The sequence below is a fragment of the Scyliorhinus canicula genome, chromosome 14 (genome assembly GCF_902713615.1).
Source record: "Scyliorhinus canicula chromosome 14, sScyCan1.1, whole genome shotgun sequence".
NCBI classification, from domain to species: Eukaryota; Metazoa; Chordata; class Chondrichthyes; order Carcharhiniformes; family Scyliorhinidae; genus Scyliorhinus; species Scyliorhinus canicula.
In genome coordinates, this window is record NC_052159.1 from 124,986,949 (window position 1) to 125,002,670 (window position 15,722).

A 15,722-nucleotide genomic window follows, 5' to 3' on the forward strand; every position below is an offset into this window, starting at 1 on the left:
GAGGGTGAGGTGCTGGGGGTGATGGAGGAATGGACCAGGATATCCGATAGGGAAAGACCCCTGCAAAATGCTGACAGCTGGAATGAGGGGTAGATGTGTTTGGTGGTGGCATCATGCTGGAGTTTGGAACTGACGGAGGATGATTCTTTGAATGCAGAGGCTGGTGTGGTGAAAAGTGAGGTCAAGAGGGACCTTGGGCGGAATTCTCCGAGCCCCCGGGGGCTCGGAGAATCGCCCGGGGCCGGTGTCAATCCCGCCCCCGCCATGTCCCGAGTTCTCCGCCCCCCCCGAGATTCGGCGGGGGAGGGAATCGCACCGTGCTGGTCGGCATGCCCCCTGCGGCGATTCTCCAGCCCGCGATGGGCCGAAGTCCCACGGCTTACAGGCCTTTCCCACCGGCGTGGTTTAAACCACCTTTCTTACCGGCGGGATTGGCGGCGTGGGTGGGCTCCTGGGGGTGGGGGGTACCGGGTGATCTGACCCCTGGGGTTGCCCCCACAGTGGCCTGACCCGCGATCGGGGCCCACCGATCCGCGGGCGGGCCTGTGCCGTGGGGGCACTCTTTTTCTTCCGCCCCCGCCATGGCCTTCACCATGGCGGAGGTGGAAGAGACCCCCTACCCTGCGCATGCGTCGGCATGACGTCAGCAGCTGCTGACGCACCGGCGCATGTGCGGACTTACACTGGCCGGCGAAGTCCTTTCGGCCCCGGCGCGGGCCTAGCCCCTCAATGTGAGGAGAATTCTGCACCTTTCAGGCGTCCCGACGCCAGAGTGGTTCACGCCACTCCGACACGCCGGGACCCCCCGCCCCGCCGGGTAGGGGTGAATCCCGGCCCTTATCTTCATTCTGGGAGGGAGGGGAAGGGGTGAGAGCAGAAGTGCAAGAGATGGGTTGGACACAGCTGAGAGCCTTGTCGACCACAGTGGGTGGGAAACCACAATTAATGAAGCATGAAGACGTCAGCAGCACCATTTTGGAAAGTGGAATCATTAAAACAGATGTGATGTAGGCGAAGGAACTGGGAGAATGGGATGGACTCCTTCCAGGATGTGGGGTGTGAAGAGCTGGAGCTGAGATAGTTGTGGGAGTCGGTGGTCTTGTAAACGATACTAATGAACAGTCTAGCCACAGAAATTGAAACACAGAGGTCAAGAAAGAGAAGGGAAGTGTCGGAGATAGACATGCAAAGGTGATAAAGGGGTGGAAATTGGAAGCAAAATTAATATGTTTTTCCAGGTCCAGATGGGAACATGAACACCAGTGACAGTGAAGGAACCTCAATAAAGTAAATATGCTGTGTGGCCGGATAGGAATTACAGATGGTGGTGCTCCCATGTGTCTACTTCTCTTGTTCTTCAAGGTGGCAGAGATCACAGGTTTGGAATGTGCTGTTAAAGGAATCTTGGTGAGTGGCAGCAGAGCATCTTGTTGCTGCCACCGTGACACTGGTGCAGGAAGTGAATGTTTAAGATGCCAATCGAATGGGCTGCTTTGTCTTGGATGGTGTTTGAGTTTCTTGAGTGTTGTTGCTGCACGCATGCAGGAAAACATTCCAAAACACTCCTGACTAGTGCTTTATAGATGATAGACAGTCTCTGGGAAGTCAGGAAGTGAGATATTCTTCACAGAATTCCTAGCCTCTGAGCTGATCATGTAGTCAAAGTATTTATATGGCTCGTCCAGTTCAGTTTCTGGTCAATCGTAACTCCCAGCATGTTGATAGTGGAGATGAAGATGGAGTAATGTCATTGAATGACAAGGATAGAGGATTGGATTCTCTCTTGTTAGAGATGGTCAATGCCTGGTGTGTAGCATGAATTATACATGCCATTTATCAGCCCAAGTCTGAATGTTGTCCAGCCTTTGCTGCATTTCGACATGGACTGGTTCAGTATCTGAGGAGCCATGAGTGGTGCTGAACCTTGTGCAATCAGCAGTGAACATCCCCACTTCTGACTTAATTTTGGTGGGAAGGTCATTATAACTAAAGATGGTTGACCGGAGGCATGACCCTGAGGACCTCCTGCAATTATTGAGCTCCAACTGCAACCATTTTCCATTGTGCTAGGTGTGACTCCCACCAGTAAAGTGTTTGGGCCCTGACAACATTCCGGCAACAGTAGTGAAGAATTGTGCTCCAAAACTTGTGGCACGCCGTTCCAGCACAGCGACACACTGGCATCTATTCGGCAATGTGGGAAATTCACCATGTGTGTCATGTCAGTAACAAGGAGGACAAATCAAACCCAGTCAATTAGTACCACATCAACGCACTCTCGATCGTCAGCGAAGTGATGAAAGATGTCGTCAGCAATAGCAGCATTGACACAGCAAGAACCTGCTCATTGATGCTCAGTTTGCCTTCTGCCACAACCACCTAGCTCCAACCAGTGAAAAATGAAATGAAAAATGAAAATCGCTTATTGCCACGAGTAGGCTTCAATGAAGTTACTGTGAAAAGCCCCTAGTCGCCACATTCCGGCGCCTGTCCGGGGAGGCTGGTACGGGAATCGAACCGTGCTGCTGGCCTGCTTGGTCTGCTTTAAAAGCCAGTGATTTAGCTGAGTGAGCTAAACCAGTGGAGAGTTTACCCCCTGATTCCCACTGACTCCAGTTTTAGTAGGACTCCTTGATACCATAACTCAGTCAAATGCTGCCTTGATATTGAGGGCAGCCACTTCTGGAGTTCAGCTCTTTTGCCCATGTTTAACCTCAGGCTGTAATGAGGTCAGGAGCTGCATGACCCTGGTGGAACCCAAACTGAGCAGGTTATTGCTGAGTAAGTGCCACTTCATAGCACTGTGAAGAACCCTTCCATCACTTTGCTGATGATCAACAGTACACTGATGGGATGGTAATTGGCCGGTTTGGATTTGCCCTACTTATTGTTCACAGGGCACACCTGGCCAATCTTCCATATTGATTGCTAGGTCGATGTCATTGCTGTAGCTGTACTGGCACCGCATGACTTAGGCATAGCTGGTTCTGGAGCACAGGTCTTCAGAACTGTTGCCGGAATATAGTCAGAGCTAATTGGCTTTGCAGTATCCAGTGCCTTCTTGATATCACGTGGAGTGAAGTGAATTGGATGGAGACTGGCATCTGTGATGCTGGGAGCCTCAGGAGAAGGCTGAGGTGGATCATCCACTTGACACTTCCGGCTGAAGATTGTGGCGAATGCTTCAAGTTTATCTTTTGCACTAATGTGCTGGGCTCTCCCATCATTAAGTATGGGGATATTTGTGGAGCCTCCACCTCCAGTGAGTTGTTTAATTGTCACCCATTACTGGATGTGGCAGGACTGCTGAGCTTTGGTCTGATTCATTGGTTGGGGGATCGCTTAGCTCTGTCTATCACTTGCTGCTTATGTTGTTTGGCATGCAAGGAGTCCTCTGTTAGGGCAGCATGGTGGCGCAGTGGTTAGCAATGCTGCCTCACGGTGCCGAAGTCACAGGTTCAATCCCTGCTCTGGGTCACTGTCCGTGTGAAGTTTGCGCATTCTCCCTGTGTTTGCGTGGGTTTGCCCCCACAACCCAAAGATGTGCAGGGTAGGTGGATTGGCCATGCTAAATTGCTCCATAATTGGAGAAAATGAATTAGGCATTCTAAACTTTTTTTTCAAGAAAGTAGTAAGGGGCTGGTTTAGCACAGGGCTAAATCACTGGCTTTGAAAGCAAACCAAGGCAGGCCAGCAGCACAGTTCAATTCCCGTACCAGCCTCCCTGAACAGGCACCGGAATGTGGCGACTAGGGGCTTTTCACAGTACCTTAATTTGAAGCCTACTTGTGACAATAGGCGATTTCCATTTCATTTTCCTGTGTTGTAGCTTCACCAAGTTGACACCTCATTTTTTGGCATACCTGGTGTTCTTGACATGCGCCCCTGCACTCTTCATTGAATCAGGGTTGATTCCCTGGCATGATGGTAATGGTAGAGTGGGAGTTATGGCAAGCCATAAGGTTACAGTTCAATATATGTCTGCTGCTGCTGGTGGCTCACACAGCTTCATGGATGAGTTGCTAGATCTTGTGAAATTTTAAAAAATAAATACATTTAGAGTGCCCAATTCATTTTTTCCAATTAAGGAGCAATTTAGCCTGGCCAATCCAGCTACCCTGCACATCTTTGGATTGTGGAGGTGAAACCCAAGCAAACACGGGGAGAATGTGAAAACTCCACACACAGATAGTGACCCAGAGCCGGGATCTAAAGTGGGATGCTGTAAGGCAGCAGTGCTAACCACTGCGCCACCGTGCTGCCCTTGATCTGTTCGAAATTTATCCTATTCAGCATGGTGCTAGTGCCACACAATGGTCCCTCCATCTCAGGTTCTGAACTTCTAGAATGCACAAGGTCTATGCCATCTTGGAAATTCCACTAAAAAGGGCTTCCCGTGGTTCCAGAAACAGTACCCAGTCCAATACCCCTCTTAGGCCCCATTTCAATGAGTCTTCTGCCAGATTAACTTCTCTTGGAGGCCTCAGACAAAACAAGTCATTGCCCTTCTTCCTTTCAACTAAATGAGAAGGCCTTGGTGAAGATTTGCTGAATGCAGCAACACCAACAGCTGCTGCCTGTCACTGCCCTTCAAAGGTTGCTGAGTGTCTGATCCCTCAAGTCACCCATGCGTTGTTCACAAAATTCTAAGGGCCTTGTAGAATCACTGTCAATCGCCTCCGCGATGATCTTAATTTACCTTTAATGACTTTGTTTAGAAATTGTAAGTGAAATCCCTCCTCGGTTTGTTGACCGAAAGCCATCTCCCACGAAGTTACGCCATCCCTCTCCATCTCGCCCTCCATTTTTTTTCAAAGGTAAAATTCTGGCCCATGTTTCTGTTATGTTAAGCAGGAATGTGTCCCAGCCAATAATTCTTGAAGTGAAAGTAGAAACGTAATCATTTGCGGCTTCCTCCTGGCTGAGGTGATGCCAGGAGATTGTGTCTGTCCAGCTGGGTTGGGCTGGGCTGGGTTCAGCATCCGGTGCCCATGTTTTCTATGCAACACAGCAACAAGTATGGAAAAACTTCTATGACATTGAATAAAGTAAAACACAGTTACAAAAATACATGGAACTAACAAATCTTCATTTGCAGTACATTTTAAATAAACAAAAACAACTGAAACAAGAAGTATTTTGAAAGCAAAAGTACATAATTGCCATTATTCTTTGCAGCATGCAGTTTTCCATGATTTAACTAAAAGACATAAGACAAAAACAATTGGAAAGATGTGAATTCACCAAGGAAGAATCAAAGCCACCAAACTGATCAGAATAACCATTACATTTCCACGATGACTTATGGCTCTTCCACCAGGTTTATTTGAATCGGACCAGTCTTCTGCCAGAGAGTTGGTGTCTACATCATCCAGAGCAAAATTGTGCCTATTCTTCTTGTCCGGCAGCCCTGCTGAAGCAAATAAGAAACCGAGGGTAGTGTATTGCTTTGTCAGTTATGACAAAATTATGTGGTATATTGACCCAGCGTACAGAGCTAAGGGTCCACACTGCAGCTTGTCCCTGAATATCCTGAATAGCTTCTGAACTCTCAGCAACGTGACAAAACGAAAAGAGGTCAACTTTCAAATTGGAACCAAATGATGGTCAGATTCAACGATGTACAAGAGAAGAAAAATTTCAAAAATGTCTCGGCAACAGCATCAGCTGATAGGAATGAATAACCAGTTTGCAACATCATCCCCTGCCAAAAGAACCAGTTCTGTGTAATTACCCATGCTAATGAATAACCCTAAATTCAATACTCTGATTAAATTACACCAATATTGACAGACCAATTAAATCAGGGCAGCTGAAAAAAAGATTTCATATTAGTCAATAAAAATATAATTAAATGAGTCAGCTGCACTGATAACAACAGTGGAAGGCTATGAACAAGTCACTTTCATTCATGTCTATTTCCTTCAACAGAAGATAAAGATTGTTGCTTGGAAATGTGAAATTATGGGCACGATAAAGTCCGCTGAACGGTGAGGGGGAGAGAGAGAGAGGTGTAGGGGCGGGGGTGGTGGGGATGGCCGCCGGTGGGCCTGCCGATGCCAAATCTCGAAGTAGCCGGGTAGTGGAGGAGGGAGACGGTGTAGGGTCAGGGGTAGTGGTGATGGTCGCTGGTGAACCTGCTGGTGCCAAATCCCGGAGGGAGACTGTGTCCTGCCACCCGTCATGATGTGCCACGTAGGCATACTGTGGGTTGGCATAGAGGAGCAGGACCTTCTCGACGAGGGGATCCGATTTGTGACCCCTTGCATGCTTCCGGAGGAGGACAGGCACTGGGACTGTCAGCCAGGACGGGAACGAGACCCCTGAAGTGGTCTTCCTAGGAAAGGCAAACATGCGCTCGTGAGGGGTCTCATTGGTGGCAGTGCACAGAAGCGACCGGATGGACTGGAGCGCATCAGGAAGGACCTCGTGCCAGTGGGAGACTGGGAGACTTCTAGACTGTAGGGCCAGAAGGACTCTGTTTTCCACAATGTAGCGAAGGATCGCCAGGCGGGTTGTGCGGAAAACGCATTTCTCCTTATTGTATGTGAGGTTAAGTAGCTTAGCGGTGTGGAAGAAATGCCGGAGGTTTGCATCATGGTCCTGCTGGTCATCTAATGTCGCAGATGGTGACATTATCAAGGTACGGGAATGTGGCCCGCAGCGCGTACTAGTCAACCATTCAGTTCATTTCTCACTGGAAGACCGAACTGGAAGACTGACGCCGAAGGGAACCCTGAGGAAGTGGTAGAGGCGGCCATCTGCTTCGAAGGCAGTGTATTGGCGTTCCTCCGGTGGATAGAGAGCTGGTGGTACGCGGACTTCAAGTGAACTGTGGAGAACACTCGATACTGCACAATCTGATTGACCATGTCAGATATGGGGGGGAGAGGGTACGCATCAAGTTGCGTTTATCGGTTGATCGTCTGACTGTAGTCGATGACCATCCGGTGCTTCTCCCCAGTCTAGACGACCACCACTTGGGCTCTCCAGGGGCTGGTACTAGCCTCAATGATTCCCTTTCGTAGGAGTCACTGGACCTCCGACCTGATAAAGGCCCTGTCCTGGGCACTGTATCATCTGCTCCTCGTGGCAACGGGCTTACAGTCCGGGGTAAGGTTAACGAAGAGCAAGGGTGGGGCGACCTTAAGGGTCGCGAGGCTACAGATGATGAGGGGGGACAGGAGCTAAATAGGAAGCCTCCTGGCCATTGATCCCGAACTGGGGCAGGGCCGGAGGTCAGCCACCTTTATACCGAGCCCAAGGGGAGGAGCCACAGGCGGAGCCATCAGGCAGTGGTTTACCATAATACATGTAGTACAGTAACAGTTTACCACAATACATATAATACACTAACAGTGGTTTACCACAGATTTTAATTGCCCATTATTACGTGCCACAGCTGCTGTGTTTTTGCAGGAATTTCCTTCAATCAGCTTCACTTATCTCCCCGTGAAACAGGTTTCACGGCCCACATGATCCTGAGGGGTGTCAATATTCTCTGTCCAACATCTAAATAGACAATTGAATAACCCAAATCAAAATTTGAGAATCCAAACAGAGAACCACTTACTCCGCATCCCAAATATCTCTTTATGGACTCAAATCGCATCTTAATGAATAGGACTTCAAACCATCAAATGGTTTATTTATATAAAATACATAAATAAACAATGAACAGCTTCATGGGGAAAATAATCTATTTCACTTCTCTTTCAGGAACAATAAGAAATATGAAACCCGGTAACTCTGTAAACAGGGGAACACTTTGGATGGGTTAATCTCACAAAGTTCAATTGGTTCAGAGTTTAACAACACAATGCAAACATAGATCACCGTGTGACTCAGCAACTGAGACAGCACAACCTGCCTTAAATCTGGAAGATGGTTGCAAGGGAGGTTGCTCATTACAGCAAACTGTAAAGGTATTCTTTGTGGCTGCAGCAGAGGGCTCTCACAAAACTCTTCTCGCAAAGCACCCACCTCCCACTCCCCAAACAATCTTTGGATGGAAGAAACTGACCCAGTTCACGAATGGACTGGAGTCTCGCAAGGCTGTGTCGTCACACCAATGCTCTTCTCAACCTCAGCACCCTACCCACCCGTTCCTCCAACCACTGTCTGCCCCGCCGGATTCACCTGAGGAAGGAGCTGTGTTCCAAAAGCTAGTGATTCGAAACAAACCTGTTGGACTTTAACCTGGTGTTGCAAGACTTCTTACTGTGACAGACCGTAGGTCACAAATTGAACTGTTCAATTACGTGAGAGCTGTTTATTAGTGTGGAAGCACTTTATCCTCGACCCCGAGGCACTGCCTCAGAAGAAGACGGAACGTTTGACATTGCACTTCAAAAATGATCCTTCTTTTGGTGCTCAATACTTCAAGTCACTGTTGTTGAAACTATTTTCATGCTGCAGGCTTATTACATCTAGCATTTCAGAAATCTAATGTTAAAAATTAAAAGCTTAGTCCAGGCAATGGAGGCAAAATCAATTTTTTTCACAGTGTGATTGAAGTGGTCTTGAAAAGTCCGATGCTACAATTCAAAGCAGAGCAGGTCAGACTCTTGGAATCCGACCAAAGTTTCTCACTCAACCTGCATTACCAAAAGCAGACCAATGGTCCTTCGTCTTACGTATGGGATTTTGCTACCCCCAAAATGGCTGCTCCCTAGACTATCTATGATTGGTTGTGAGATACTTCTGCAGGACACAGTAAGATCCAACAAAAATGCAGCTCTATTGAATTCTCTTTTCTTATTAAGTTGATAATGTCCATCCAAAAAAAGCAAACCAGATTTAACGAGGGAGGGTTTTAACCCACTAGAATAGGTGGAAGGGGGTGAGGTTAGAAATTTAAAAACAGGTAATCGGATCCAATCAGTTAATGTGACTCCAACCTGCCATGCATACGCCAGCAGCTATTTTGACAATAGTGAATTGTGTGACATGTCTGTATCCTTCTCTTTAGAGGCAGGCACTTCATTCTAATATTGAAGTCAGACTCCCGTTGTGTATTTGGGAGGCTGACTTGAATTTAACGTTGACTGGCCTAGGGCTAGGGCAACTCATCACCATGTCTGAGCTGTGTCTTCTGTACACCCTTGATTGCAGCAAATGATTCCTTGAATTTGGCTCCTTTGTGTCAGCATCTAGGACTTCCTGGGGCCGTTTTGGCTCTTGTACCTCAGGGTGATGGTCTTCCCTGAGCTGTGTCAATTGGCGATGAACTGTTCGTCTAATTAGAGGCATCGAACAGGTGTTGCCTGCAGCCTGCATTATTCATTTTTGTTTGTATTTGTGAATGGATACATTTGAGCAATCAATGGTAGTTACCGTTGAATGGTCCTCCTCCATATACAAGGCAGGTATGCAGTCTCTAGCCCGTGACGTGCTTTCAGTCTGTATACAGCATCCCGAGGCAGGGTGATATCATCCTGGAGGATGAAAGGTGGTAGATATTCCCCTCAGACGTCACTGCACATTCACAATGAGGGTCTCAATTAGGGTCAAAAGACCCAACTCCTCAGGTCCACAGTCAGGCTTCTGGTGGTTGTACTCCAGAAGTAGCTTCGACAATAACTACTGATACCCAATCCTTGCACTTATGTCATGAATGCAAACACGGTGTCTTGAATGCCATGACGAATGCACTGGGAACATAGAATTTTGTAGGATGCTTTCTGCCACTGCACAGCAGTTGTAGCCATTGATCGTTTGACCCTATATCTATAAGGATCATATGCCAAATAAGACCATATGCACTGCCATACCTAAATGTCATGGATTCTCACTTAAATGTGCTACATTAGCAAAATAAAAAGTGCGCTTATCGTGCATTAGACCCTTGAGTCCAGCACTCAGCTGGACCACGTTCTCCATGGTTTGAGAAGTGACAGGGAGAATGGGCATTAATTGCCTGGGCACTGCAAGTGGTTCCCCCCTCCCCCAACCACTTTCGCAGCATTGCAGGGGCAGAAGAGTAGAGAGCAGTGCCCAGAAGGAAGACTGCAGCTGGCAATGGGGCATGATTTTCAGGTTTTGGACCCAATGGCAAAGAGAGGAAAACATCTTGCACAGGAAAGGTGAAACGTTGAGCAGTGGTAGGGTACAGGAGAGGATGGAGGGAATGGAAGGCAAAGAGGTCATGCCCTCATTACAGGATCTAGTGCCAATGACCGAGCTCCTTGGAGATGATTGAGGTCCAGTGCATAGGAGACTGTGGGCGGCACGGTAGCTTAGTGGTTAGCACTGTGGCTTCACAGCGCCAGGGTCTCAGGTTTGATTCCCCGCTGGGTCACTGTCTGCGCAGAGACTGCACGTTCTCCCTGTGTCTGCGCGGGTTTCCGAGGTGCTCCGGTTTCCTCCCACAGTCCAAAGATGTGCAGGTTAGGTGGATTGGCCATGTTAAATTGCTTTTAGTGTCCAAAAAAGGTTAGGAGGGGTTATTGGGTTAGGGGGATATGGTGGAAGTGAGGGCTTAAGTGGTGTTGGCCATTCTCTCGATGCACTCAAAACCATTAGCCATGGGGGTGTATATGAGTTGAATGGATTCTTCCATTCTCAATGCATAACTCTGAACTGCCTCAGCTTTATCTGTCCTCTGTCCTGCAAGGCAACTGCCGAGAGGACCCACTAATGTATCTGTGCTTGTGGGTGCTGCGTTTGATGTGCCAGTGCTGCATCTGTTGGTTGCCAAAATGCCCAGGTGGCACTGCTAGCTGGCAGGGCCATTGCAGCGTGCCAGGTTGGCACTGCCAAGGTGCCAAGCTGGCATTTTTTAATATGCTGGCGATCGGGCTGGGAGTGCCCTGTTCAGGTCTTGGGTGGGTGCGGGAGGCCCAGTGATGTTCCCACAGTGCGTTGGGGCTTTGAGGGGGTCAGGGGTCGATTCAGGGACCTTGGAGATCAGGACACCCTTTCGCTATGGTGACGAGATCCGGCGAGCGGAGCTCCTCGGTGTAAAGAACAGGCTATATGTGGCCTTGGCCGCGGATTCCCTGCTTATTTAACGTTAGTGGCATTTTATAGCCATGTCGCAGCGCCAGGAAACACACGGTTAAACAAAAGCTGTGGGACTTTGTTCCCATTTAGTTGAATCACGCCCAATATCTTGGTGGAGACATCAAATGAAGCTTTGTGGATAGAGTTTAGGAACACGAAAGGGACAGTCATATTGTTAGGTGTTTATTATAGATAGTCAGTGGGAATTTGAGGAGCAAATATGTGCACAATTCGCAAAGGTGTGTAAAAATAATAACAGGGTAATTATATTAGGTGATGGCATTTTGATGATAGCGACCACAACATGGTACAATTTAAGTTTGTTATGGACAAAGAAATGAACAGGTTTTGAATTGGGGGAGAGCGCATTTCAGTAAAACAAGGCAGGATCTGGACAAAGTAGTTTGGAAAGAGTTACTTGAGGGGAAATCTACAGAAGAGCAGTGGGGACATTCAAAAAAGAAATAAGGAGATTACAGGCCCAGCATATTCCCTCATGGGTAATAGGAAGGAGTAACAAGCCCAGAGAACCAGGGATGACCAGAGACATTCAGTACATGATGAGAAGGAAAAGGGAGGCTTTTAGAAACTAGTAGAGTAGCAAATGGATGGAGGCATTAGTGGAGTACAGAAAGTGCAGGATGGAATTTAAGAAAGCAATTAGGAGTGCAAAGGAGGGATATGAGAAAGTCTGTCTGGTAAAAATAGGGAAAACCCAAGGTATTCCATAAGTATGTCAATAGGAAGAGGATAATCAGAGGAAGAGTAGGGCCCTTTAGGGACCGACGGGGAATCTTTGGGTGGAGCCAGAGGACATTGGTAGGGTGTTGAATGAATATTTCATATATGTCTTCACCCAAGAGAATGAGGAGGTAGATCTAGAACTCGGGGATAAGGACTGACAAGGTATTGGAGGTGTTGGCAGGCTTAAAAATGGACAAGTATCCAGGTCCAGATGAATTGTGTCCTAGAATGCTGTGGGAAGTGAGGGAGGAGCTTTCAACAGCTCTCACTCAAATGTTTAATTCCTCTCTGGCCTTGGGGGAGGTGCCAGAGGTCTGGAGTGCAGCTATTGTAGTCCCACTATTTCAGAAAAGTTGTAGAGATAAGCCAGGAAGGGTGGCATGGTCCTGGCCCCAGGTCACTGTCCATGTGGAGTCTGCATGGGTCTCACCCCCACAACCCAAAGATGTGCAGGGTAGGTGGATTGGCCATGCTAAATTACCCCTTAATTGGAAAAAAAATAGTTTTAAGAAGATAAACCAGGGAACTACAGACCAATGAGTCTCACGTCAATGTAGGGAAACTATTGGTAAAAATTCTGAAGGAGAGAATCTATCTCCACTTGGATCAGGTTGGATCAGGAAGATTCAACGTGGTTTGTCAAAGGGAGGTCATGCCTAACAAATTTGATTGAATTTTTTGAGCATGTGACCAGGTGTGTAGATGAGGGTAGTGCGGTTGATGTAATTTACATGGATTTCAGCAAAGCCTTTGACAAGGCCCCACATGGGAAACTTATAAAAAACACAAATGCACATGGATATTAGGTAACTTGATAAGGTGGATTCAAATATGGCTTAGCTGTGGGAGACAGAGGGTGATGACAGACTGCTTTAGTGACTGGAAGCCAGTGTCTAGTGAGGTACCACAGGGATCTGTGCTGGGTTTCTTATTCTTGGTCATTTATATAAATGCCATAGACGACTATGTGTGTGTGGGGGGGGGGGGATTTCAGTAAGTTTGCGAATGACACAAAGATTGAAATGAAATGAAATAAAAATCGCTTATTGTCACGAGTAGGCTTCAATGAAGTTACTGTGAAAAGCCCCTAGTCGCCACATTCCGGCGCCTGTCCGGGGAGGCTGGTACGGGATTGACTGGGTGCTTAACAGTAAGGTTGAGTGTCTTGATTTACAGGAAGGTAAAGACGGGATGATAAAATAGGCAGAAAACTGGCTGATAGAATTTAACCCTGAAAAGTGCAAAATGATACCCTTTGCAAGGAGTAATTTGACAAAGAAGTATTCAATGAATGGCCCGACACTAGGAAGTTCCAAGGAACAAAGAGACCTTGGTGTGTTTTTCCGTAGATCTCTGAAGGCGGGAGGGTAGGTTAATAGGGTGGTGAAAAAGGAATATAGGACACTTGCCTTGATCAATCGAGGCATAGATTACAAAAGCAGGGAGATCATTTTAGAGTTGTATAGAACTTTTGTGAGTTTATAGCTGTATAATTGTAAACAAGAGTTTTTGTGTTTTTGTATTTCGGGTATTTGTAGGCGAACTTAAGTGGGGAGGAATTTGGTAGCATTGCCCCAATAAAGGACGATCCTTCATGGGCCATGTGACCAGCCCAGAGCATTTGGGGATGGAGCCCGTGAGCATTAGCCTATCATGTGTTTAGGTGTGTACCTGGCTGTTGGGGTTTGGTCAGAGGATGCTTGCAGCGCCGGCCCTAGGGTTGCTGGCGCCCCGGGCAAGCTGAACTTCGGCTCCCTTCGGGGGGGAGGGGGGGGGGGGCGGAGGGGGCCCGAGGGGGGGGGGCGGAGTGACCACCGGCGAGCCTGGATCCAACCGCCATGTTTGTGCGGGGCGGCCTGAGGGAGGGCAGCCACCGCGCATGCGCTGGTTGGCACCGGCCCAACTGCGCATGCACGGGACCCGCACTCCTTGATGGCACCCCCTAACACATGGCGCCCCGGGCGACTGCCCGAGTTGCCGGTACCTTGAGCTGGCCCTGGATGCTTGGGAGCCAAGGGATCTAGACCGTTAGCTGTTGTACTGTTCTGTATATCAAGTTCATCTGAGTTAACATTGCCTCGTCGCAATTCTCCGGCCATTCACTGGATCCTTTGGCTTTCCTGGCGGTGTGGGGTAATTACAGTGGGAATTCCCATTGACAGCAGTGGGAGCAGAGAATCCTGTCACCAGCATATGCTGCGCCGCCGAGAAACACGCAGTTGGCAGGCTGGAGAATCCCACCCAACATTTATGAAACAGCAACATTTGACATTTAAACAAATGTACTTAAATCCACTTCAAGGCCTAACAGATCAGGGGCAGATTCTCCTGTACCCGGCAGGGCGGGGGGGGGGGGTCCCGGCCGGACGAAGTAGCATGAACCACTCCGGCGTCGGCCCACCCCAAAGGTGCGAATCCTCCGCCACTTCAGAGGCTAGGCCGGCGTCAGAGTGGTTTGCGCCCCGCCGGCTGGCATGGTAGCCCTTTGGCGCCACGCCAGCCGGGGCCAAAGGGACTCCGCCGGCCGGTGCGGGTCCGCTCATGCGCGGGGGTGTTAGTGTCTGCTGATGTCATTCCCGTGCATGCGCAGGGGGGTTCACTTACGTGTCGGCCATCGCGGAGGCTTACACGGCCGACGCGTAGGAAACGAATGCCGCCCAGGCACAGGCCAGCCCGCGGATCGGTGGGCCCCGATCGCGGGCCAGGCCACTGTGACGGCACCCCCCGGGGCCAGATCGCCCCGCACAGCCCCCAGGACCCCGGAGCCCACCCACGCCGCCAGGCCCCGCCGGTAAGGGACCTAGTCTGATCTACGCTGGTGGGACTGGCAAAGAACCAGCGGGACTTCGGCCCATCGCGGGTCGGAGAATTGCCGGGGGGGGCCGCTGTGAATGGCCGCCGACCGGCACGGCACGATTCCCGCCCGCGCCGAATTCGGTGGACGGCAGAGGTGGGATTCACCACCCCCCCCCCCCCCCCCCCCCCCGGCGAGAATTAATTCAGGAAAGCACTTTCTGAACTGGCAGTACTAGCAGGTTCAGAAAGGAATTGGAGAAATACTTGAAGAGAAAAGGGTTTTAGGGTTATCAAGAAAGGACAAGGGAGTGGGACTAATTATATAGCTAATTTAAAGGGCCTCTTCTGTGCTGTATCGCCCTATGATTCTATGGCGAGTTTTATGTCCCATTGAGTGGAAGGCAGGCCGAGGGAATAGAAAATTTGGTGTCATAGTTGTCACCTACCCGACAAGGGGCAGGCTTACTCCTGACTACCCAGTGGCCAATTAATGGCCACTTATGGGCCGTCTTCTCCAGCTGCTGGCATTTTACCCTAGCAACAGGGGGTGGGTTGGGGGGGGGGCGGGGGGGTTGATTGATTCCTGTTCAGGCACCATGCCCAGCAGAGATCGGCCACTGTTTGTTCCCCAGCTTCGCATGTTCCCCCAGCCCAGAATTGAGAGCATGGGCCCCCGCTTTCCCCTCGTCAGGGGCATCAGGCTGGCCCCAGTGGAACTGCCACAATTACCATGGTGCCCAGCCTCCATTGCTGACCCAAAAAGTGGACTGGCATCAGACCCAGCAGTGCCCGCCACTTCCAGTGGTACTGGAGATCTGCTAGCCATCTGATTGGCCTGCAGCTCTTAGAGGCAGGACTACCTCCTGTATGGAGATAGAAGCCATGATCTGAGCCAAGTAACAGCCCAACAGCCATAACATCAGGTCAAGAGCAGGGAGGAAGTGGTTGAGTGAGGGAACCATGGGTTACTAAAGCAGTTGAAACACTTGTCAAGAGGAAGAAGGAGGCTTATGTGAAGATGAAACATGATGGTTCAGTTGGGTCGCTTGAGAGTTACAAGTTAGCTAGGAAGGCTCTAAAGAGAGAGCTAAGAAGAGCCAAGCGAGGACATGAGAAGTCTTTGGCAGGTAGGATCAAGGATAATCCTAAAGCTTTCTATAGGTATGTCAGGAATAAAA

At 49.2% G+C, this 15,722-nt stretch overlaps 1 protein-coding gene across 3 annotated transcripts in view; it reads right to left on the bottom strand.

Annotated features, from left to right (window-relative positions):
* Window positions 1–5,070: 5,070 nt before the first annotated feature.
* gpc5a (glypican 5a) overlaps window positions 5,071–15,722 on the bottom strand; it is a 1,363,183-nt gene continuing 1,352,531 nt past the window's right edge. For 2 of the 3 annotated variants that reach the window (XM_038818309.1, XM_038818307.1), the window contains exon 8: window positions 5,071–5,413. In XM_038818309.1, coding sequence (XP_038674237.1) covers window positions 5,241–5,413 — 173 coding nt within the window. In that variant the 3' untranslated portion in view covers window positions 5,071–5,240. The remainder of the gene's footprint in view (window positions 5,414–15,722) is intronic. The other variant, XM_038818308.1, reaches the window with a different exon arrangement.